The following is a 23935-nucleotide window of genomic DNA, read 5'->3' as shown; positions in this document are numbered from 1 at the left end:
TGGTGATATTCAAAAGGAAGACCTTGCCAAAAGAGACCTTTCCAGCCGGCGTCATCATAAAAGCTAACTCGAAGGGATGGATGGATGAAGAAAAGATGAGCGAGTGGTTAAGGGAAGTTTACGCGAAGAGGCCGGGTGGCTTTTTTCACGCAGCTCCGTCCATGTTGATATACGACTCCATGCGCGCCCACATCACGCTGGTTTTTAATATATTATTAAAGTTTGACTGACCTATCTGACTGTTTTTTTGACATTCCTTTAGCGCAGTTAGATGCGGCTTATAAAACGGGGCGGCTTATAGGTGGACAAAGTTTTGGAATATGCCGTTCATTGAAGGCGCGGCTTATAACCCAGGGCGGCTTATGGTGCGGAAAATACGGTAAATACAATTTAAAAAATAGAGGCAGCTCACTGGTAAGTGCTGCTATTTGAGCTATTTTTAGAACAGGCCAGCGGGCGACTGATCTGGTCCTTACGGGCTACCTGGTGACCGCGGGCACCGCGTTGGTGACCCCTGCCCTAGTATATACAATAATATAAACCGAGTCATTGTATTTCATTTAGGATTATTTCATATCTTCATTTAAATAAAAATTTATGTTTATCTTTTTTAGATACAGTCAATAAATAATGTGAACCTGTATCATAACATGGAAATCTAAGAGAACGTGTTGTGGATGATTGTGGACTGGGAATTTTTTTAATTTTATTTTTTACACATTTTTATTAAAAAAAAAAGAAAAAGTTTTTCTCTTCTTAGTTATTATTTCTCCGGCTGTAGAAAAGAGCCGCTCACAGGGCACAGAGGAGGCGACACAGTTGGCGTATCGGTCACGTGACCAAAACAGCTCATGATCGGTCACGTGACTTTCTAAAAGCGGTACGCGCACCGACACAGGGTTTTGCTCTATGAGCTCGACGCATGCGCCGATGCATCGGTGTTGTCGGACCCATCACTAGTTTCTTCCTTTCGGAGTGATTTTCGGTTGTTACTTTTTGTGGAACCTTTTTTCGCCGACTAGTCAAATGCAGCAGCAATAGGCCACAGCACATTCGCGACCCCAAAAGGGACAAAAAGCGGTAGAAAATGGATGGATGGATAGTCAGGTTATAGCCTATGTTGATTTGCCCTGACAATTGTTGCGTTTTGGACCAGATGTTCCTCCCAGGGAATTCAAGTCACAAGTCGCTCCCAAGCTCTTTTTACGACACTTAAAGCTGAGTTGAAAAACCACCAGAGACAGAATAGGTATTTTGTAATATATTGGCAAAGCTTTGCGGATATATTTTTGAGACCAGTCCAGCATAGAACATTCTATCGCGCCGCTAAAAATGGTCTGTCTTCCCGATCCCAAAACCCTCTCTCCTCTCCCCAGTCCCTAGTCAAAACACATGCTAGTCAAAACACATTCCAAAGAATTCAAGGTTAACACACAGTTTTGCAGACAACCAAAAAGACCACATTTGGAAGAAAAACACTAGCTGTTTTGTAATATGACAATGAAATAAAAACATTTAAATTGCGTGGACATCGGGGGCGGTACCACTGGATTGGCAGACCGGGGTGGTGGTTCCTCTCTTTAAGAAGGGGAACCGGAGGGTGTGTTCTAACTATCGTGGGATCACACTCCTCAGCCTTCCCGGTAGGTCTATTCAGGTGTACTGGAGAGGAGGCTACGCCGGATAGTCGAACCTCGGATTCAGGAGGAACAGTGTGGTTTTCGTCCTGGTCGTGGAACTGTGGACCAGCTCTATACTCTCGGCAGGGTCCTTGAGGGTGCATGGGAGTTTGCCCAACCAGTCTACATGTGTTTTGTGGACTTGGAGAAGGCATTCGACCGTGTCCCTCGGGAAGTCCTGTGGGGAGTGCTCAGAGAGTACGGGGTATCGGACTGTCTGATTGTGGCAGTCCGCTCCCTGTATGATCAGTGCCAGAGCTTGGTCCGCATTGCCGGTAGTAAGTCGGACACGTTTCCAGTGAGGGTTGGACTCCGCCAAGGCTGCCCTTTGTCACCCATTCTGTTCATAACTTTTATGGACAGAATTTCTAGGCGCAGTCAAGGCGTTGAGGGGATCTGGTTTGGTGGCTGCAGGATTAGGTCTCTGCTTTTTGCAGATGATGTGGTCCTGATGGCTTCATCTGGCCAGGATCTTCAGCTCTCACTGGATCGGTTCGCAGCTGAGTGTGAAGCGACTGGGATGAGAATCAGCACGTCCAAGTCCGAGTCCATGGTTCTCGCCCGGAAAAGGGTGGAGTGCCATCTCCGGGTTGGGGAGGAGATCTTGCCCCAAGTGGAGGAGTTCAAGTACCTCGGAGTCTTGTTCACGAGTGAGGGAAGAGTGGATCGTGAGATCGACAGGCGGATCGGTGCGGCGTCTTCAGTAATGCGGACGCTGTATCGATCCGTTGTGGTGAAGAAGGAGCTGAGCCGGAAGGCAAAGCTCTCAATTTACCGGTCGATCTACGTTCCCATCCTCACCTATGGTCATGAGCTTTGGGTTATGACCGAAAGGACAAGATCACGGGTACAAGCGGCCGAAATGAGTTTCCTCTGCCAAGTGGCGGGGCTCTCCCTTAGAGATAGGGTGAGAAGCTCTGCCATCCGGGAGGAGCTCAAAGTAAAGCGACTGCTCCTCCACATGGAGAGGAGCCAGATGAGGTGGTTCGGGCATCTGGTCAGGATGCCACCCGAACGCCTCCCTAGGGAGGTGTTTAGGGCACGTCCGACCGGTAGGAGGCCGCGGGGAAGACCCAGGACACGTTGGGAAGACTATGTCTCCCGGCTGGCCTGGGAACGCCTCGGGGTCCCACAGGAAGAGCTGGACGAAGTGGCTGGGGAGAGGGAAGTCTGGGCTTCCCTGCTTAGGCTGCTGCCCCCGCGACCCGACCTCGGATAAGCGGAAGAAGATGGATGGATGGATGGATTTAAATTCGGATATATGTAAATATCTGCCTCCGACACTCTGGAGGTGAAAAGAAACTTTCAAAATAAAAGCCCAACTCTGCATCTGAGTCCCATTTTTGGCCAAGCCTGACACTAATTAGATGAGCATAGTAACTAGTACATCATGCAAAATGCAGACATTGTAAGACTTAGTATAGTTGAAGACTTACGGTCATTAGAAAAGATGAGTGCACATCATAATGGCAGCTACACTTTCCATCTTAAAGATCTAAAACAAATATTTGGGAATGTCCGGCGGGCCAGATTGAGAAGCTTAACGGGCCTTAATTTGCCCAGGTCTGATCTAACGTGTCCCTAAGCAAAAGAACTAAATAAATAAGGGCTAACCCTGCTCTTTGACCTCCATCTGCAGGGTGTCAATGACAGATGGATTCCTATGGAAGATTCTGGATGTGTTCACAGGATTCCAGTAGTTGGGAGCTCAGCCTGTTGATGGATGACAGTCTCGCTCACCTTCCTCTGCAAAATGATTCCTGCCATGGGCCAACGGTCGCCGCTAAAACACCCTCCGTGTTATCGGTCACCCTCTCTCCTTCACTTAATCTCTCCTTCCCTTTTGTTTCCGTGTCTCTCCATCCATCTTTCCCGCGCTTCTTGTCTCCCAGACAGAAGTCTATTACCTGGATGGGGCGTCCGTATATGCATCTATCATCTTCCTGGATCTGCACTCCCCCTTTTTACCAACTATACTTCTTTGCCTTCCACCCTTCCCCCGGCAGCTGCGGAGTAAGTTAATTAGCCGGCGGTTTTGCAAGATGCTGATTGATTGGAGTGTCTAACAAACCTACAGACTTCCTCTATCAATCTGCCCACCACATTGTCGTGCCAGGCGGCTGCAGAGAAAGGCTAGGAAGGTCTGGGAAGGAGACTAATGAGGAACGATGGAAACGTGCGGAAAGATTTGCACAATTTTGTTGCCATTGTGAGGTGGGGGAGGCAAGATATTCAGGAGAAGGGGGTGAAGACCTTCCCTGTCGGATCGGTAGTTTTGTATTTTCTTAGGGACGGCTGTTTAATAAATGGTCGGCATAATTAAAGACACATATGGCTGCCTGGAGCACAGATCAGCTGTAAAAAACATAAAACATGTTCCATTATTATATTGAGGCTCTGTGGACGCTCTTTACGACCCTCATTAAACTGCTACACACAACATTCCTTTTGTTTTACTCCTTTTACTCCGTCACTTCCCATTCCACCGACGTGATCAGGCTTTATTCCGCTTTTGGACCGTGGACCGTGGACCGTGGTCTAGGGCACGCAGGTGACTTGCGGTAGCGTGACAGCAGGCACGAGGCAACATTGATACAACGTTAATTTTACATTTACAGTATGTCCTTTAAAAATGACTTTGAAACAACCTTGCAAAATAGTTGTATTTGTAAATTGAGACAACGTTGATGTCCGGCGTTGGATCCATGTTGTTGGTTGGGAAAATGACCACATTTCAATGGTTCAAACAACGTCACAACCTGACATTGAATAAACGTCGTAAAAAGGCATGTTGTTTCAACGTTGTATTTGTGTTGTAGAATAAGGGTTGGGAAATGACCAAAATTCAATGGTCCAAACAACGTCAAAAAAAGTATGTTGTCTCAACGTTGTGTTTGGGTTGTAGAATATTGGTTGGGAAATGACCAAATTTCTATGGTCAAATCAACATAGAATAAACATCATCAAAAAGCATGATGTTTCAATGTTGTATTTGTGTTGTAGAATATTGGTTGGGAAATGACCAAATTTCAATGGTCCAAACAACGTCACAACCTGACATTGAATAAACATCGTCAAAAAGCATGTTGTTTCAACGTTGTATTTATGTTGTAAATTATTGCTTGGGAAATGACCAAATTTCAATGGTCCAAACAACGTCACAAAAAAAAGTATGTTGTTTCAATGTTGTATTTGCGTTGTAGAATATTGGTTGAAATATGACCAAAATTCAATGGTCAAATCAACATTGACTAAACATCATCAAAAAGCATGTTGTTTCAATGTTGTATTTGTGTTGTAGAATATTAGTTAGGAAATGATCAAATTTCAACGGTCAAATCAACATCACAACCTGACATTGAATAAACGTTGTCAAAAAGCATGTTGTTTCAACGTTGTATTCGTGTTGTAGAATATTAGTTAGGAAGTGACCAAAACTCAACGGTCAAATAAACGTCAGAAACTGACATTGTATAAACGTCGTTAAATAGCATGTTGTTTTAACGTTGTATTTGTGTTGTAAGTTATTGGTTGGGAAATGACCAAATTTCAATGGTCCAGACAACGTCACAACCTGACATTGAATAAACGTCGTCAAAAGGCATGTTGTTTCAACGTTTTACTTGTGTTGTAGAATAATGGTTGGGAAATGACCAAAATTCAATGGTCCAAACAACATCTCACAAAAAAAAGTATGTTGTTTCAACGTTGTGTTTGTGTTGTAGAATATTGGTTGGGGAAATGACCAAATTTCAATGGTCAAATCAACATTACAACCTGGCATTGAATAAACGTTGTCAAAAAGCGTGTTGTTTCAACCTTGTATTTGTGTTGTAGAATAATGGTTAGGAAATGACCAAAATTCAATGGTCCAAACAACGTCACCAAAAAAAGCATGTTGTTTTAACCTTGAAATTGGGTTGTAGAATAATGGTTAGGAAATGACCAAAACTCAACGGTCAAATCAACGTCAGAAACTAACATTGTATAAACGTTGTCAAATAGCATGTTGTTTTAACGTTGTATTTGTGTTGTAAACTATTGCTTGGGAAATGACCAAATTTCAATGGTCAAACCAACGTCACAACCTAGTTGGCCAGAAGGTAGCCCCAGAAAGCCAATCACAGAGCTTGTGAGCAATCTAAAGGGAGAAGCTTCTGCCTGGCGCTAATGTTTGACTTGTCTCCATTCAATCGATTATTATTTTTTTGTTACGTCACAAAGTGCGGGGGACATGTCCTTGTCCACGTCCATGTATGTCAACTATTATTCAACACGCAGCGTTGGTTGACTTCCTGTCTCCTCCCATCCCATCTGTGCAAAACTGGTGCGGCTTTGCTGCGACACCTGTTCAAAATAAAAGCCTTGAGTTTGATTTAGAGATCTCTGAAGTGTCGGAGATGGGACACAGTGCAGATGGTGGAAGTTGACAGCGAGTAAACACTTTTTAAAAGTCATTTTCATAACGAGACGATCATGTAGTTTTTACCTTCAAGTAGCAGTCAACTTTATATGCTAAGTTGTGTTTCATTGTATCCACTAAACCATATCTAATTGTATTTACAATACACAAAGTATGTGAAAATACAGTCTAAACATCACAAAATGCCACAAATTCAGTCTGCAATTTTGGTCATTCCGCTTCAAAAATATTCGGCAATTTTCGTAGATTCAAGGTCGGATGACGTCACTGTAAGCCAGTGGTTCTCAAACTTTTTTGGTCATCCCCCACTTTGGACAAGGGGGAGTTTTCAAGCCCCACCTGCCCCCATCGCCCCAACAGAGCGCTAATGCCAAGCTTTAACATTTTCAAATTTTTTGAACATCAAGTTGTATACATTCAAACTCAATAACATAAAATAACATTAAGTTCAATAATAAATAAAATAACTGTGCAGCTGTGGTATAACTTGCATCAAGTTCAATAATAAATAAAATAACTTCCATCAAGTTCAATAATAAATAAAACAAAAGTGTTATAACTTGCATCAAGTTCAATAATAAATCAAAAAAATTGTTATAACTTGCATCACGTTCAATAATAAATCAAAAAAACTGTTATAACTTGCATCAAGTTCAATAATAAATAAAATAAAAGTGTTATAACTTGCATCAAGTTCAATAATAAATCAAAAAAGTGTTATAACTTGCATCAGGTTCAATAATAAATCAAAAAGTGTTATAACTTGCATCACGTTCAATAATAAAAAAAAAAAAAGTGTTATAACTTGCATCAAGTTCAATAATAAATAAAACAAAAGTGTTATAACTTGCATCAAGTTCAATAATAAAAAATAAAAAAAGTGTTATAACTTGCATCAAGTTCAATAATAAATCAAATAAAAGTGTTATAACTTGCATCAAGTTCAATACAAAATCAAATAACTTGCATCAAGTTCAATCATAAATCAAAAAAAGTGTTATAACTTGCATCAAGGTCAATAATAAATAAAACAAAAGTGTTATAACTTGCATCAAGTTCAATAATAAATCAAATAACTTGCATCAAGTTCAATAATAAATCAAAAAAAGTGTTATAACTTGCATCAAGGTCAATAATAAATAAAACAAAAGTGTTATAACTTGCATCAAGTTCAATAATAAATCAAAAAAAGTGTTATAACTTGCATCAAGTTCAATAATAAATCAAAAAAAGTGTTATAACTTGCATCAAGTTCAATAATAAGTAAAACAAAAGTGTTATAACTTGCATCAAGTTCAATAATAAATCAAATAACTTGCATCAAGTTCAATAATAAATACAATAAAAGTGCCACCTTCCTCCCGTTCCTCGCGCCCCACCTGTCATGTCTCTATTCCCCACCAGTGGGGCGCGCCCCACACTTTGAGAAACGCTGCTGTAAGCCAACTTCTGCACTCTTACCATATTATTAGATAAGTCATACTGGAAATACGCGAAAATTGTAAAGAGATGTGCTGTTTATCATTCACAATTCTTACATAAGACAGGAACACTTATGCTTGGCTTTTTTTTTTACACATTAAATAAATAGCTAACAATTGAGTCAACAGAAGGAGGGTCCTCTATTGCGCCCATAACACCCTTTAAAACATCCAGAACCAGCTAACAATACTCCATTTGCATGTTGTGGCCTGAAAATGAACCAAATATGATTGATATTGTTATTATAAACGCTAACGCAGACTGACTATTTTAGCGGCACATTGATAGCAGTGAGCTAATGCTAGCTTATGTGCTATTGTTGACACACTGCTTCTACTTGGTCTCAAACTTGCTAAAAGTCAATTCTAGATTATAATTCATGCATCGTTCACCTGCTGGTAGACAAATGTAATTATAATATAAATACAGTCTATTATACAGCATTATTCACATGTGAATAACATAAATACAGTCTATTATACAACATTATTCACATGTGAATATTATAAATACAGTCTATTATACAGCATTATTCACATGTGAATAATATAAATACAGTCTATGATACAGCATTATTCACATGTGAATAACATAAATAAAGTCTATTATACAGCATTATTCACATGTGAATAACATAAATACAGTCTACTATACAGCATTATTCACGTGTGAATAACATAAATGCAGTCTATTATACAGCATTATTCACATGTGAATAACATAAATAAGTCTATTATACAGCATTATTCACATGTGAATAATATAAATACAGTCTATTATACAGCATTATTCACATGTGAATAATATAAATACAGTCTGTTATACAGCATTATTCACATGTGAATAATATAAATACAGTCTATTATACAGCATTATTCACATGTGAATAATATAATTACAGTCTATTATACAGCATTATTCACATGTGAATAATATAAATACAGTCTATTATACAGCATTATTCACATGTGAATAACATAAATACAGTCTATTATACAGCATTATTCACATGTGAATAACATAAATACAGTGTATTATACAGCATTATTCACATGTGAATAATATAAATACAGTCTATTATACAGCATTATTCACATGTGACTAATATAAATACAGTCTATTATACAGCATTATTCACATGTGAATAACATAAATACAGTCTATTATACAGCATTATTCATATGTGAATAATATAAATACAATCTATTATACAGCATTATTCACATGTGAATAACATAAATACAGTCTATTATACAGCATTATTCACAAGTGAATAAAATAAATACAGTCTATTATACAGCATTATTCACATGTGAATAATATAAATACAGTCTATTATACATCATTATTCACATGTGAATAACATAAACACAGTGTATTATACAGCATTATTCACATGTGAATAACATAAATACAGTCTATTATACAGCATTATTCACATGTGAATAACATAAATACAGTCTATTATACAGCATTATTCACATGTGAATAATATAAATAGTCTATTATACAGCATTATTCACATGTGAATAACATAAATACAGTGTATTATACAGCATTATTCACATGTGAATAACATAAATGCAGTCTATTATACAGCATTATTCACGTGTGAATAATATAAATACAGTCTATTATACAGCATTATTCACATGTGAATAACATAAATGCAGTCTATTATACAGCATTATTCACATGTGAATAACATAAATACAGTCTATTATACAGCATTATTCACATGTGAATAATATAAATACAGTCTATTATACAGCATTATTCACATGTGAATAACATAAATACAGTCCATTATACAGCATTATTCACATGTGAATAACATAAATACAGTCTATTATACAGCATTATTCACATGTGAATAATATAAATACAGTCTATTATACAGCATTATTCACATATGAATAACATAAATACAGTCTATTATACAGCATTATTCACATGCGAATAATACAAATACAGTCTATTATACAGCATTATTCACATGTGAATAACATAAATACAGTCTATTATACAGCATTATTCACATGTGAATAATATAAATACATTATACATATACAACACATGTACAGCCACAGATAACGTGACTGGCTTGCTCATTATCTCTCAGCATGGTTCGGGACTCTACGTGAGATTGATACTATTTTGATCATATCTACTGATTGGCAAACTTAGGAAGTCTTGGTGTCATAAATCAGACATAATAGGATAATATCTTCAATATTGAGGCAACTTGTTTTTCCATACTGCTACTTTAAATGCAACTTTAAAGCCTGTTTTATTTTGTTGTGATGCTTTATAATGGTTCCAAAGTGACTACCGTATTTTCCGCACCATAAGCCGCCCTGGGTTAAAAGCTGCGCCTTCAATGAACGGCATATTTCAAAACTTTGTCCACCTATAAGCCGCCCCGTGTTGTAAGCCGCATCTAACTGCGCTAAAGGAATGTCAAAAAAACAGTCAGATAGGTCAGTCAAACTTTAATAATATATTAAAAACCAGCGTTCTAACAACTCTGTTCACTCCCAAAATGTACGCAAATGTGCAATCACAAACATACGTATATCAACATGGACAGAGCTGCGTGAAAAAAGCCACCCGGCCTCTTCGCGTAAACTTAAACTTACCTTAACCACTCGCTCATCTTTTCTTCATCCATCCCTTCGAGTTAGCTTTTATGATGACGCCGGCTGGAAAGGTCTCTTTTGGCAAGGTCTTCCTTTTGAATATCACCATGGGTGGAAGTTTCTGGCCATTAGCATGGCAAGCTAGAACCACAGTGAAGGATGACTTCTCATTCCCTGTGGTGCGAATATTCACCGTACGTGCTCCCGTTGTATCCACAGTGCGGTTCACAGGAATATCAGTTGCTGTGAAATACGGTAGTAATCCGTGTGCGGATGGAGAGATTGCGTCTTTTCATGAACCGGATCCTTGTCGCTTTGTAGGAGCCATTTTGTGGTCTTTACAGATGTAAACACACAAAGGAAATGAAACGTACAGTGATATCCGCGCGCTTTTTCTTCTTCTACGCGGGCGGGTGGTTGCTTACAGTAGAAGAAGAAGCGCTTCCTGTTCTATGGGGGCGGGTGCTTACCTTGGCGGTTGCTTGCGTAGAAGAAGAAGCGCTTCCTGTTCTACCGGGAAAAAAGATGGCGGCTGTTTACTGAAGTTGCAAGATCGAAACTTTATGAAAATGAATCTTAATATTTATCCATATATAAAGCGCACCGGGTTATAAGGCGCACTGTCAGCTTTTGAGAAAATTTGTGGTTTTTAGGTGCGGCTAATAGTGCGGAAAATACAGTCTATTTACTTGTGCCAGATAAAAGCCAGTTTTGACTTGCAACAATTGTGTCGGGAACAGGCTTCAGTTCGGCCCACTTTCGAGCAGGAGTGAGGGGGGGGGGGGGGGGGGGGCACACACGCACACACACACACATCACTTTATGAAAGTAGTTACGGCCCTGACCTTGGAAGTCAGCGCTCGCTGCGCTGACTCCCCGCTGAGTGGAGCGACTGCTGGGACTCACCTTGAGGAAAGTGTCCAGTGATCCGTTCTCCATGAACTCCGTTATGATCATCACCGGTTTACCTGGAAGGAGACATAACACGGGCAGCTGTAATGACGTGGAACAAAGACGTGGACTATAAAGAGGACACAGCTGGGACCGGCCTTACCGCACACCCGTGTCTCTCAGGGGGGGGGGGGGGGGGGGTAAGGTGGCGTGTGGTCATCAGTCACACTGACAGCTTCTAATCAAGACCCTCCATAAAACGCCGGGAGATAATTGGAATGGAGCGATCCGCCCCGGTATCTATGCGAGTGTGTGTGTGTGTGTGTGAGGGTCTTAGGGGTCCTCCTGAGAGCTTATGAATACTAATCAGCCTCAAGGGATGATTGGTGTGGCCTATGGGTGTTGTGCACCTGTACTTGAACACTGACTGACAGCCTCCAGGCCCTCTGAGCCCTGCCCAGCATCTGCTGGGGCTTACAACTGATAAACAAAGTAGGCCACAATCAGATGTGATCACACACACACACACACACACACACACACACACACACACACTACAAAAGAGAAGCTGTCCCTGCTGACGAAGCCCTATAGCTCTTGCTGTGCCAATCACAAACTATTCATGGAAAGAAGTTGTCTGTAATATTCAACTGGCAACAGGTTGTGATGACCACGTCTCGTCCAACAGAATATATATATATATATATATATATATATATATATATATATATATATATATATATATATATACCATGACAGCAACCACCCACCCACCACCACGATAAGAATACCTACCGGAATCAATAAAAGGCTATCGATGCTGTCATCTAGCAAAGTTGAATTTGACCAAGCAACCCCCCCGTACCAAAAAGCCCTTAATGAAAGCGGGTACAATTTCACCCTCACCTATGAACCCACGCCAGGAAACCAGCCAAAAAAGAACAGAAAACGAAACGACATCATCTGGTACAACCCCCCATACAGCAAAAACGTCTCAACTAACATTGGACACAAATTCCTCAATCTGATTGACAAACACTTTCCCAAAGACAACACCCTAAGAAAAGTATTCAACAAGAACAACATTCAATTGAGCTACAGCTGCATGAACAATATACGACAAATCATCTCAAACCACAACAAAACAATTGCAAATGAGCCGTCGGCCCCCGGACAGAGCGACTCCAAAACCAACAAAGGCTGTAACTGTCGAAAGAAACCTGATTGCCCTCTCAACGGGGGGTGCTTACAAACATCAGTTGTCTACCAATCTAAGGTAACACGCAAGGACATTAACACATCCGACACATATGTAGGATTAACCGAGGGAGAATTCAAAACCAGATGGAACAATCACAAGGCTTCTTTCAGGAACAAAAACCTGCGAAATACCACAGAACTCAGCAAACACATTTGGGACCTCAAAGACAATAATGTTGAATATTCAATAACATGGCAAATTCTTGCATCCAGCACACCTTACAATAGTGGTAATAAAAGATGCAACCTATGCTTGAAAGAGAAACTGTTTATTATTTACCGTCCAGACCTGTCATCCCTCAACAAGCACAGCGGAATTGTAACAGCATGCCGCCATAGACGGAAACACCTCCTAGGTAACACATGAGCCAATCACCACGCCCCTACGCCAGCCTGTACCCACCCACTCTGTGCCCTATATAAACCATGGTATGCGAATGCTCCCATTAAAATCTCCTGATGATTGAGGGTACCCCCCCTCATGAAACAGGCCTGTAGAGATGAAATAGTCTTGTGATTTTTTTTTCCCCACACATACATATATATATATATATATATATATATATATATATATATATATATATATATATATATATATATATATATATATAGAGTCGTGGTCAAAAGTGTACATCTCGACAAAATTAGTGCAATTCAGCTAAATGTGTTGGTTTTCAGACTTGGAGTTGTTTCTTCAGCATTGTCCACACGTTTAAGTCAGGACAATCCTAAAACCTTCCTTCATTCTGGTCAGTCATAGCCTTTTTTGCGTCTCGGACTTCCTCTTCGATCCTCGACCCCCCCGCTTGGACACGGACCTCCTACGCCTCGCCCTTCGCCCTGACCATCTGCCTGCCCCTACGGACTGCCTTCATGTCTTGTCCCTCCTCTCGATCCAACACCAGGTAACACACACAACAGCTAATCACACACATAGGCTCAAGCACACACTCTTGGATTTTGTCATACACCATTCTATAGTTTATTAATTATACTGTTCATTATTTATTATATTATATTGTTTATATATATATAATAAATACATAGAGCAATATTGCCCCCTTGTGGAACTGTGTCGTCACAACTCCCTCCTCCAACCACAATAAGACTGGCAATAAAAATTAAAAATAGCGTCTGACTTTGTGTGATTTCTTCTGGGGGCTACAATATATTATATTACCTTAATTTGTTTTCAAGTAAAAACAAACAAAAAAAAGCCACATTTTTTTCAAGGTGTGGGGGTAATACAAATGCTGTGGCGGCGCGCCACATCCACTTACATTAAGGGGAAACCCTGTGTGTAAATATATATATATATATATATATATATATATATATATATATATATATATATATATATAGAGTCGTGGTCAAAAGTGTACATCTCTTGACAAAATTGGTGCAATTCAGCTAAATGTGTTGCTTTTCGGACATGGACTTATTTCTTCAGCATTGTCCACACGTTTAAGTCAGGAATTTGGGAAGACCATCCTAAAACCTTCCTTCATTCTGGTCAGTCATAGCCTTTTTTGCGTCTCGGACTTCCTCTTCGATCCTCGACCCCCCCGCTTGGACACGGACGGACCTCCTACGCCTCGCCATTCGCCCTGACCATCTACATGCCCCCACGGACTGCCTTCATGTCTTGTCCCTCCTCTCGATCCAACACCAGGTAACACACACTACAGCTAATCACACACATAGGCTCAAGCACACACTCTTGGATTTTGTCATACTCCATTCTATAGTTTATTAATTATACTGTTCATTATTTATTATATTATATTGTTTATATATATATAATAAATACATAGACTAATATTGCCCCCTTGTAGAACTGTGTCGTCACAACTCCCTCCTCCAACCATAACAAGACTGGCAATAAAAGTTAAAAATAGCGTCTGACTTTGTGTGATTTCTTCTGGGGGCTACAATATATTATATTACCTTAATTTGTTTTCAAGTAAAAACAAAAAAAAAAAAGCCACATTTTTTTCAAGGTGTGGTGGTAATAAAAATGCTGTGGCGGCGCGCCACATTCACTTACATTAAGGGGAAACCCTGTGTGTAAATATACATATATATATATATATATATATATATATATATATATATATATATATATATATATATATATATATATATATATATATATATATAGCTTAACAATCTCTTTTTTTTATCAACAACACAACATTACAGCCAACTTAAATGTCAACCCTGAACACACACACACACACACACACACACACACACACACACACACACACACACACACACACACACACACACACACACACACACACACACACACACACACACACACACACACGCACACACACACACATGTCTTGTTGGTGAGCTCAAAAATTAAAAAAAAAACGAAAAACAAAAAACAAAAAGGAAAATCATTGTACCTTGTGTCTGGGGATATTTGTGGCATTATTGAACACTCTAGGAGTTTCTGAAATAAACAAGCTGTTGCTTCATGCAGTTGCCGCTAGCATTAGCACAAACTAACAGTGTGACACAATCAATCAATCAATCAATGTTTACTTGTATAGCCCTAAATCACGAGTGTCTGCACAAACCACAACGACATCCTGGGCTCAGATCCCACATCAGGGCAAGAAAAAACTCAACCCAATGGGATGACAATGAGAAACCTTGGAGGGGACGGCAGATGTGGGGACCCCCTCCCCCGGGCGACCGGTGCAATGGATGTCGAGTGGATTTAGCATAATATTGTGATCCTTCATCGCTATTTGTCCAGGTAGTGCCTTCTCCTTTGCTGTTATAAAGGTCCACTATGACATCTTGTTTGGTCTCATCACAATTAAAAATGTGAACAAATCCCCCTTCGCTGATAAAATCCTTAAAATGCAATCATCAAAGCAGTATCCATCCATCCCTCTCCCCAGCCACTTCGTCCAGCTCTTCCTGTGGGACCCCGAGGTGTTCCCAGGCCAGCCGGGAGACATAGTCTTCCCAGCGTGTCCTGGGTCTTCCCCGCTTCCTCCTACCGGTCGGACGTGCCCTAAACACCTCCCTAGGGAGGCGTTCGGGTGGCATCCTGACCAGATGCCCGAACCACCTCATCTGGCTCCTCTCCATGTGGAGGAGCAGCGGCTTTACTTTGAGCTCCTCCCGGATGGCAGAGCTTCTCACCCTATCTCTAAGGGAGAGCCCCGCCACCCGGCGGAGGAAACTCATTTCGGCCGCTTGTACCCGTGATCTTGTCCTTTCGGTCATAACCCAAAGCTCATGACCATAGGTGAGGATGGGAACGTAGATCGACCGGTAAATTGAGAGCTTTGCCTTCCGGCTCAGCTCCTTCTTCACCACAACGGATCGATACAGCGTCCGCATTACTGAAGACACCGCACCGATCCGCCTGTCGATCTCACAATCCACTCTTCCCCCACTCGTGAACAAGACTCCGAGGTACTTGAACTCCTCCACTTGGGGCAAAATCTCCTCCCCAACCCGGAGATGGCACTCCACCCTTTTCCGGGCGAGAACCATGGACTCGGACTTGGAGGTGCTGATTCCCATCCCAGTCGCTTCACACTCAGCTGCGAACCGATCCAGTGAGAGCTGAAGATCCTGGCCGGATGAAGCCATCAGGACCACATCATCTTCAAAAAGCAGAGACCTAATCCTGCAGCCACCAAACCGGATCCCCTCAACGCCTTGACTGCGCCTAGAAATTCTGTCCATAAAAGTTCAGAACAGAATGGGTGACAAAGGGCAGCCTTGGCGGAGTCCAACCCTCACTGGAAACGTGTCCGACTTACTGCCGGCAATGCGGACCAAGCTCTGGCACTGAGCATACAGGGAGCGGACTGCCACAATCAGACAGTCCGATACCCCATACTCTCTGAGCACTCCCCACAGGACTTCCCGAGGGACACGGTCGAATGCCTTCTCCAAGTCCACAAAACACATGTAGACTGGTTGGGCAAACTCCCATGCACCCTCAAGGACCCTGCGGAGAGTATAGAGCTGGTCCACAGTTCCACGACCAGGACGAAAACCACACTGTTCCTCCTGAATCCGAGGTTCGACTATCCGGCGTAGCCTCCTCTCCAGTACACCTGAATAGACCTTACCAGGAAGGCTGAGGAGTGTGAACCCACGATAGTTAGAACACACCCTCCGGTTCCCCTTCTTAAAGAGAGGAACCACCACCCCGGTCTGCCAATCCATCAAAGCAGTACACAGAATGAAATAATTCATGAATAAATAAATGAAACGTTGGTAGGCCGAGACAAGGACTGCACACCGAACGCAAAAGAGAGGAGTTTGTGAATGGAGGTTCCAGAAAGGAATGAGAAGGTTAGAAGATGAGGTGACAATGAGAGAGAAAGAGAAACAATCAGAGAGTCAAAGTAAAACCAAATGGGAAGGACTTGAGAATGGACCAAGAATACGAGTACAGATAAGAACTAGAGATGAGATGAGAAAAACAAATAGAAGGGATGCGAAGGAGGTGAAGAGATCAGAACGAGAACCAATAAAATAGGAATAAGAAGAAGGTGACAGAGAAGTCAAAAGTAATTACTGTGTGAATCTAAAGCCTGTATGAAACGGTGCATAAAGAGGGGAAACAAAAGATTAAACTAAAGGTAAAATAAGATAAACCGGAACAGAGTGGCTACCTGAGCCGGGAGGAAGACTACAACCGGGGAGGAAGGCAGAAGGGCTGACAGAAACTGGAATGGAGGAGAAGAAGTTGTGTGTCCATGAGGAGTCATCAGCCAGTCTCAATGATGCCTCACACTCACACTCCATAACACTCCATAACACTCCATAGACACGTTTGATTGGCAAGGAGGCAAAGGACTGAACAATTGTGATTGGCAGACGTGCGTATCACTCAAATGGCGGTGAGGGTGTCATGCGTGGGACAAAGAATGATGCCTCACCCTCAACTTAAATAGTCTTAATCACCAACACAAAACAGGTGAGGGGAAAAGTGCTTGAAGGCATGTGTAAAGTAGTTCTGAAAAAAAACACCAACACGACAGGAAGTGCCGCCAAAATAAGAGCGCGGGGCAGGAACGAGCACTAAACACAGAAGAACACCAACACAAGTGGATGGCAAGAGATGGAAGAGAACAGATGAGAAGAAGAGACAAGATGAGAAAACACAAATTAGAAGGAATGGAAAGAAGGAGAAGAGTTCAGAAGAAGAACAAATAAGATGAAGGTGAAGTGAAAAGCAGTAATGAGAGAGTATGAGAATAACTGAGTGGATGACAAGAGATGGGAGATGAGAAGAGGAGATGACATGCAAGGAAAAGGGAAACAACATTGCAAAGATTGGGAGTTGGTGATGAGAAGAGGAGAGCAGAAGAGATGAGAAGATTAGCAATGGACATGAGAGATAGCGGTATGAGAAGTGATGAGAACGAGACGAAATAGGAAAAGAATGCAGTAGACGACAAAGACTGGAAAAGTAGAAGGACACAAGGAAGGAGTGAGAGAAGAACATATGAGAGGGAAATAAAATGAAGACATGAAAATGAGAGGAGCAAGCAATCAGAATGAGATGGAAATTGAAGCGGTGAGAAAAGAACATGAGAATGAGAGGAAGTGATGGGATGGAGGAGGAGAGAGGGATGAGAAGACGAGAAGAGGACAGAGTGATGAGAAGGAAGTGAGGTGAGAAGGTGGTTATGATGATTCATGATAATTGAAGAGCATGGACATGAGAGAGAAGATGAGTACACTAGGAGACAGTCAGCACATGCAAACGCCAGGGAGGAGAACATGAGGTGGAGAGATGAGGAGCAGAAAAGATGATGAGGAGATGGAGAGCATGAGAAGGAGATGGAGAGCATGAGAAGGGGATGAGGAGATGAGAAGGAGATGAGGAGATGAGAAGGAGATGAGGAGATGAGAAGGAGATGGAGAGCATGACAAGGAGATGGAGAGCATGAGAAGGAGATGAGGAGATGAGAAGAAGATGAGGAGATGAGAAGGAGATGAGGAGATGAGAAGGAGATGAGAAGGAGATGAGAGCATGAGAAGGAGAAGGAGATGGAGAGCATGAGAAGGAGATGAGAAGATGAGAAGGAGATGAGGAGGAAATGAGAGCATGAGAAGGAGATGAGGAGATGAGAAGGACATGAGGAGATGATAAGGAGATGAGGAGATGAGAAGGAGATGAGGAGGTGATAAGGAGATGGAAAGCATGAGAAGGAGATGAGGAGATGAGAAGGAGATGAGGAGATGAGAAGGAGATGGAGAGCATGAGAAGGAGATGAGGAGATGAGAAGGAGATAAGGAGATGGAGAGCATGAGAAGGAGATGAGGAGATGAGGAGATGAGAAGGAGATGAGAAGGACATGAGGAGATGATAAGGAGATGAGGAGATGAGAAGGAGATGAGGAGGTGATAAGGAGATGGAAAGCATGAGAAGGAGATGAGGAGATGAGAAGGAGATGAGGAGATGAGAAGGAGATGGAGAGCATGAGAAGGAGATGAGGAGATGAGAAGGAGATAAGGAGATGGAGAGCATGAGAAGGAGATGAGGAGATGAGGAGATGAGAAGGAGATAAGGAGATGGAGAGCATGAGAAGGAGATGAGGAGATGAGGAGATGAGAAGGAGATAAGGAGATGGAGAGCATGAGAAGGAGATGAGGAGATGAGGAGATGAGAAGGACATGAGGAGATGAGAAGGAGATGAGAAGGAGATGAGGAGATGAGAAGGAGATGGAGAGCATGAGAAGGAGATGAGGAGATGAGAAGAAGATGGAGAGCATGAGAAGGAGATGGAGATGAGGAGATAAGGAGATGAGAAGAAGATGAGGAGATGAGAAGGAGATGAGGAGATGAGAAGGAGATGAGGAGATGAGAAGGAGATGGAGAGCATGAGAAGGAGATGATGTAACCATCTTGTCACACAACAGCAGAACAACACCACACAGACCTTGACTTACATTGCAGGTAAAGACAGCAATGCATCACCTGGACACACACACACACACACACACACACACACACACACACACACACACACACACACACACACACACACACACACACACACACACACACACACACACACACACACACACACACACACACACACACACACACACACGGTGTCCTCTCTGACAGTAACATTAGTCTCAGGGATAAAAGTGAAAGAGAATTGGATTTTCTTCTGCTGGGGGTTAGAACTGCTGCTCCCATTTATCTCCACGTGGGCCCTGGATTGTGTGTCTTTGTATGTGTGTGTGTGTGTGTGTGTGTGTGTGTGTGTGTGTGTGTGTGTGTGTGTGTGGCCGTGCACGTGTGAAGGAGAACTGCTTTCTGTGAAAAATGACACAACAAAAGTGTTAAAACAACACTTGGTGTCGGATTTACCCTGATGGAAAAGGGGAGGACTCTTCACGGTCCATAACATCTGTGTGTGTGTGTGTGTGTGTGTGTGTGTGTGTGTGTGTGTGTGTGTGTGTGAGTGTGTGTGTGTGTGTGTGTGTGTGTGTGTGTGTGTGTGTGTGAGTGTGTGTGTGTGTGTGTGTGTGTGCGTGGTGTAAATACACTCAAAAATGGTCATGGTTATAGTTATATTTTTTCCTTTCGTAGTGATTTCCTTATATTTCTGCACAATAACTACTACACAATAACACTAGCAAGCAGGAGAGAACATGGAATGAACATATTTTGCTTTATTTATTATTAAACTATTTGATATTTGACCTAATCCATGGCTTCTCTGTCTATTTGTGCTCATGTTTGTCATTATTTCTGTTTAAAATCATGTCTTTAATTGACTCATTTCTTCTGTTTTTTATTTCTTTTAGCTTCTGTGTGTTTTCTCCTGAACAACATGTGGTTTTATTGTCTGCAATTAGGACTAACTTTAAGTTATTTGTCTTTACAAATGTTGTTTGTATGATGATAGAACAATCTTGGTCCCAGCATGGATCCCTGGGGTACACCACCATATATATTTACAGCTAAAGACTTCCTGGAATGGTTTGGAACATGCTTAAAGGGGAACTGCACTTATTTTTTTATTTTTATTTTTTTAGAAATTTTGCCTATCATTGACAATCTTTAGGAGAGACAAGAATAAACGTCTTTGTTTTTTGTTTTTTTTTAGGATTTTAAAGATGATTAAAAAAAACTCTTGCAAGATGTGGCTAAAGAGAGTCACCTTTGTAGTCTTCAATGTCTCTAAAACAACTTCAAAACCTTCCAACGTTTTATATACACACTGCTAGTATATATATTTATAATGTAGCAACAGACACCTTCATAACAATATGTACAATATACACACTGCAAGTATATATATAATGTAGTAACAGACACCTTCATAACAATATGTAATATGTACAATATACACACTGCAAGTATATATATAATGTAGTAACAGACACCTTCATAACAATATGTAATATGTACAATATACACACTGCAAGTATATATATAATGTAGTAACAGACACCTCCATAACAATATGTAATATGTACAATATACACGCTGCAAGTATATATATAATGTAGTAACAGACACCTCCATAACAACATGTAATATGTACAATATACACGCTGCAAGTATATATATAATGTAGTAACAGACACCTTCATAACAATATGTAATATGTACAATATACACACTGCAAGTATATATATAATGTAGTAACAGACACCTTCATAACAATATGTAATATGTACAATATACACACTGCAAGTATATATATATAATGTATTAACAGACACCTTCATGACAATATGTAATATGTACAATATACACACTGCAAGTATATATATAATGTAGTAACAGACACCTTCATAACAATATGTAATATGTACAATATACACACTGCAAGTATATATATAATGTAGTAACAGACACCTTCATAACAAAATGTAATATGTACAATATACACACTGCAAGTATGTATATAATGTAGTAACAGACACCTTCATAACAATATGTAATATGTACAATATACACACTGCAAGTATATATATAATGTAGTAACAGACACCTTCATAACAACATGTAATATGTACAATATACACACTGCAAGTATATATATATATAATGTAGTAACAGACACCTTCATAACAATATGTAATATGTACAATATACACACTGCAAGTATATATATAATGTAGTAACAGACAACTTCATAACAATATGTAATATGTACAATATACACACTACAAGTATATATATATATATATATATATATATATATATATATATATATATATATATATATATATATATATATATATATAAAATGTAGTAACAGACACCTTCATAACAACATGTAATATGTACAATATACACACTGCAAGTATATATATAATGTAGTAACAGACACCTTCATAACAATATGTAATATGTACAATATACACACTGCAAGTATATATATATGTATACATATATATATATATATATATATATATATATATATATATATATATATATATATATATATATATATATATATATATATATATAATGTAGTAACAGAGACCTTCATAACAACATGTAATATGTACAATATACACACTGCAAGTATATATATATATATATATATATATATAATGTAGTAACAGACACCTTCATAACAATATGTAATATGTACAGTAGACACACTGCAAGTATATGTATAATGTAGTAACAGACACCTTCATAACAACATGTAATATGTACAATATACACACTGCAAGTATATATATATATATATATATATATATATATATATATATATATATATATATATATATATATATATACATATATAATGTAGTAACAGACACCTTCATAACAACATGTAATATGTACAATATACACACTGCAAGTATATATATATATATATATATAATGTAGTAACAGACACCTTCATAACAATATGTAATATGTACAATATACACACTGCAAGTATATATATAATGTAGTAACAGACACCTTCATAACAACATGTAATATGTACAATATACATACTGCAAGTACATATATATATATATATATATATATATATATATATATATATATATATATACATATATATGTATATATATATATATATATATATATATATATATATATATATATATATATATATATATATATATATATATATATGTAAAATGTGTAAAAAAATGCCAAAGCAACACATTTAATTAATTACACTTATTAAAGAGTATTTCCATTAGTAATTCAATGACTTTTTTGGTAAAGTAACAAGCATCCATCCATCCATCCATCCTTTTTTTCTACCGCTTGTCCCTTTCGGAGACTACCCCGGCGGCAGTCGGGCGGTAACTATAATTCATTACTTTTCAAAAGTACTTTTCAGAACGCTGACAATAACACAACTCAGCTTTCGTGTGTGCGCACTCCATGTACCGCGCACGCGCGCACACACACACACACACGCACACACACACATTTGTGTATTCCTTACCATCTTGAGACCTGTGAAAAGTGCCTACCTCTTAAGGATTACCCTTTCTAGATATATAAAGAAGTGTTTTGCAACATTAATAATATAAACATACTATGTAAATATAAAAAAAAGTAAGCTTTTTATTTTTTGTATTTTTATTTTATTTTTTGTTTGTAATTGTTTTTTAATCTTTATTATTTACTTCAAGTTATTACAGTATGTCTCTATATACATATTTATTTCATTATTTATATTAATTTTGGCCACAGGGGGCGCATTTCAATTTCTTACACGCACTTGTTATTTCATATGTTGACCAGAGGGGGAGCACTTTTAAAAGCGACACACGATCAATTTGAAAAATCCCTCCTTTTTGGGTCCACCCTCATTTTGATAGATGTCACCACCAGGGGGTGCAAATGAGATCTCTATTTTTTCTTTTTCGTAAAGTTCTTAAGTCCGATGATAAAGGAGTCAAGGACCACAGATGGCCCCTGTGCCGCACTTTGGGCAACCCAGCTGTAGAAGCTAACTGTTAATGTCCACTATAGTCTTAGTAGTGTAGTGTATTTGTTCATCCTATGCTCACATATGGCTTGTCTTACAACGTTCACGGACTCTAGTATTTGGCTCTCTATTAGATGCAATGGTTTTCCGTATTGGGACCATGATTTCGGTACTAAGTTGTTCACACCTCCTCATATAGAAGCTACGTTTCCTTGTTGATGTCTCAAGACCGTACTGTAGTGTATTTGTTCATCCTATGGTCACATATGGCTTGTCTTACGTCAGCACAGGAAGTGGTAAAATCAGCCGTTCACCTGGCGGGGATGAATAGGGAAGTCCTTCTTTAGCTGCCGTCTTGTTTGATCATATATTGCTGCCTTTGCACCTGTCAATGTTTACTTTTCTATTCACATTAAATCAACAAAAAATCCTGACTTTGGAGCAATGTTCACGGACTCTAGTATTTGGCTCTCTATTTGATGCAATGGTTTTCCGTATTGGGACCATGATTTCGGTACTAAGTTGTTCACACCTCCTCATATAGAAGCTACTTTTCCTTGTTGATGTCTCAAGACCGTACTGTAGTGTATTTGTTCATCCTATGGTCACATATGGCTTGTCTTACGT

General features: G+C 39.7%; 1 protein-coding gene across 1 annotated transcript in view; it reads right to left on the bottom strand.

Moving 5' to 3' along the window:
- The window catches only part of epha4b (eph receptor A4b), a 444124-nt gene that overhangs the window by 35888 nt on the left and 384301 nt on the right, over positions 1-23935 (bottom strand). The window contains exon 14 of the mRNA XM_061978729.2: positions 11130-11191. Coding sequence (XP_061834713.1) covers positions 11130-11191 — 62 coding nt within the window. The remainder of the gene's footprint in view (positions 1-11129; positions 11192-23935) is intronic.

This window comes from Nerophis lumbriciformis, linkage group LG19, assembly GCF_033978685.3.
Source record: "Nerophis lumbriciformis linkage group LG19, RoL_Nlum_v2.1, whole genome shotgun sequence".
Taxonomy (NCBI): Eukaryota; Metazoa; Chordata; class Actinopteri; order Syngnathiformes; family Syngnathidae; genus Nerophis; species Nerophis lumbriciformis.
Note: the sequence above shows the minus strand (reverse complement) of the source record. Positions and strands in the feature narration are given on the sequence as shown.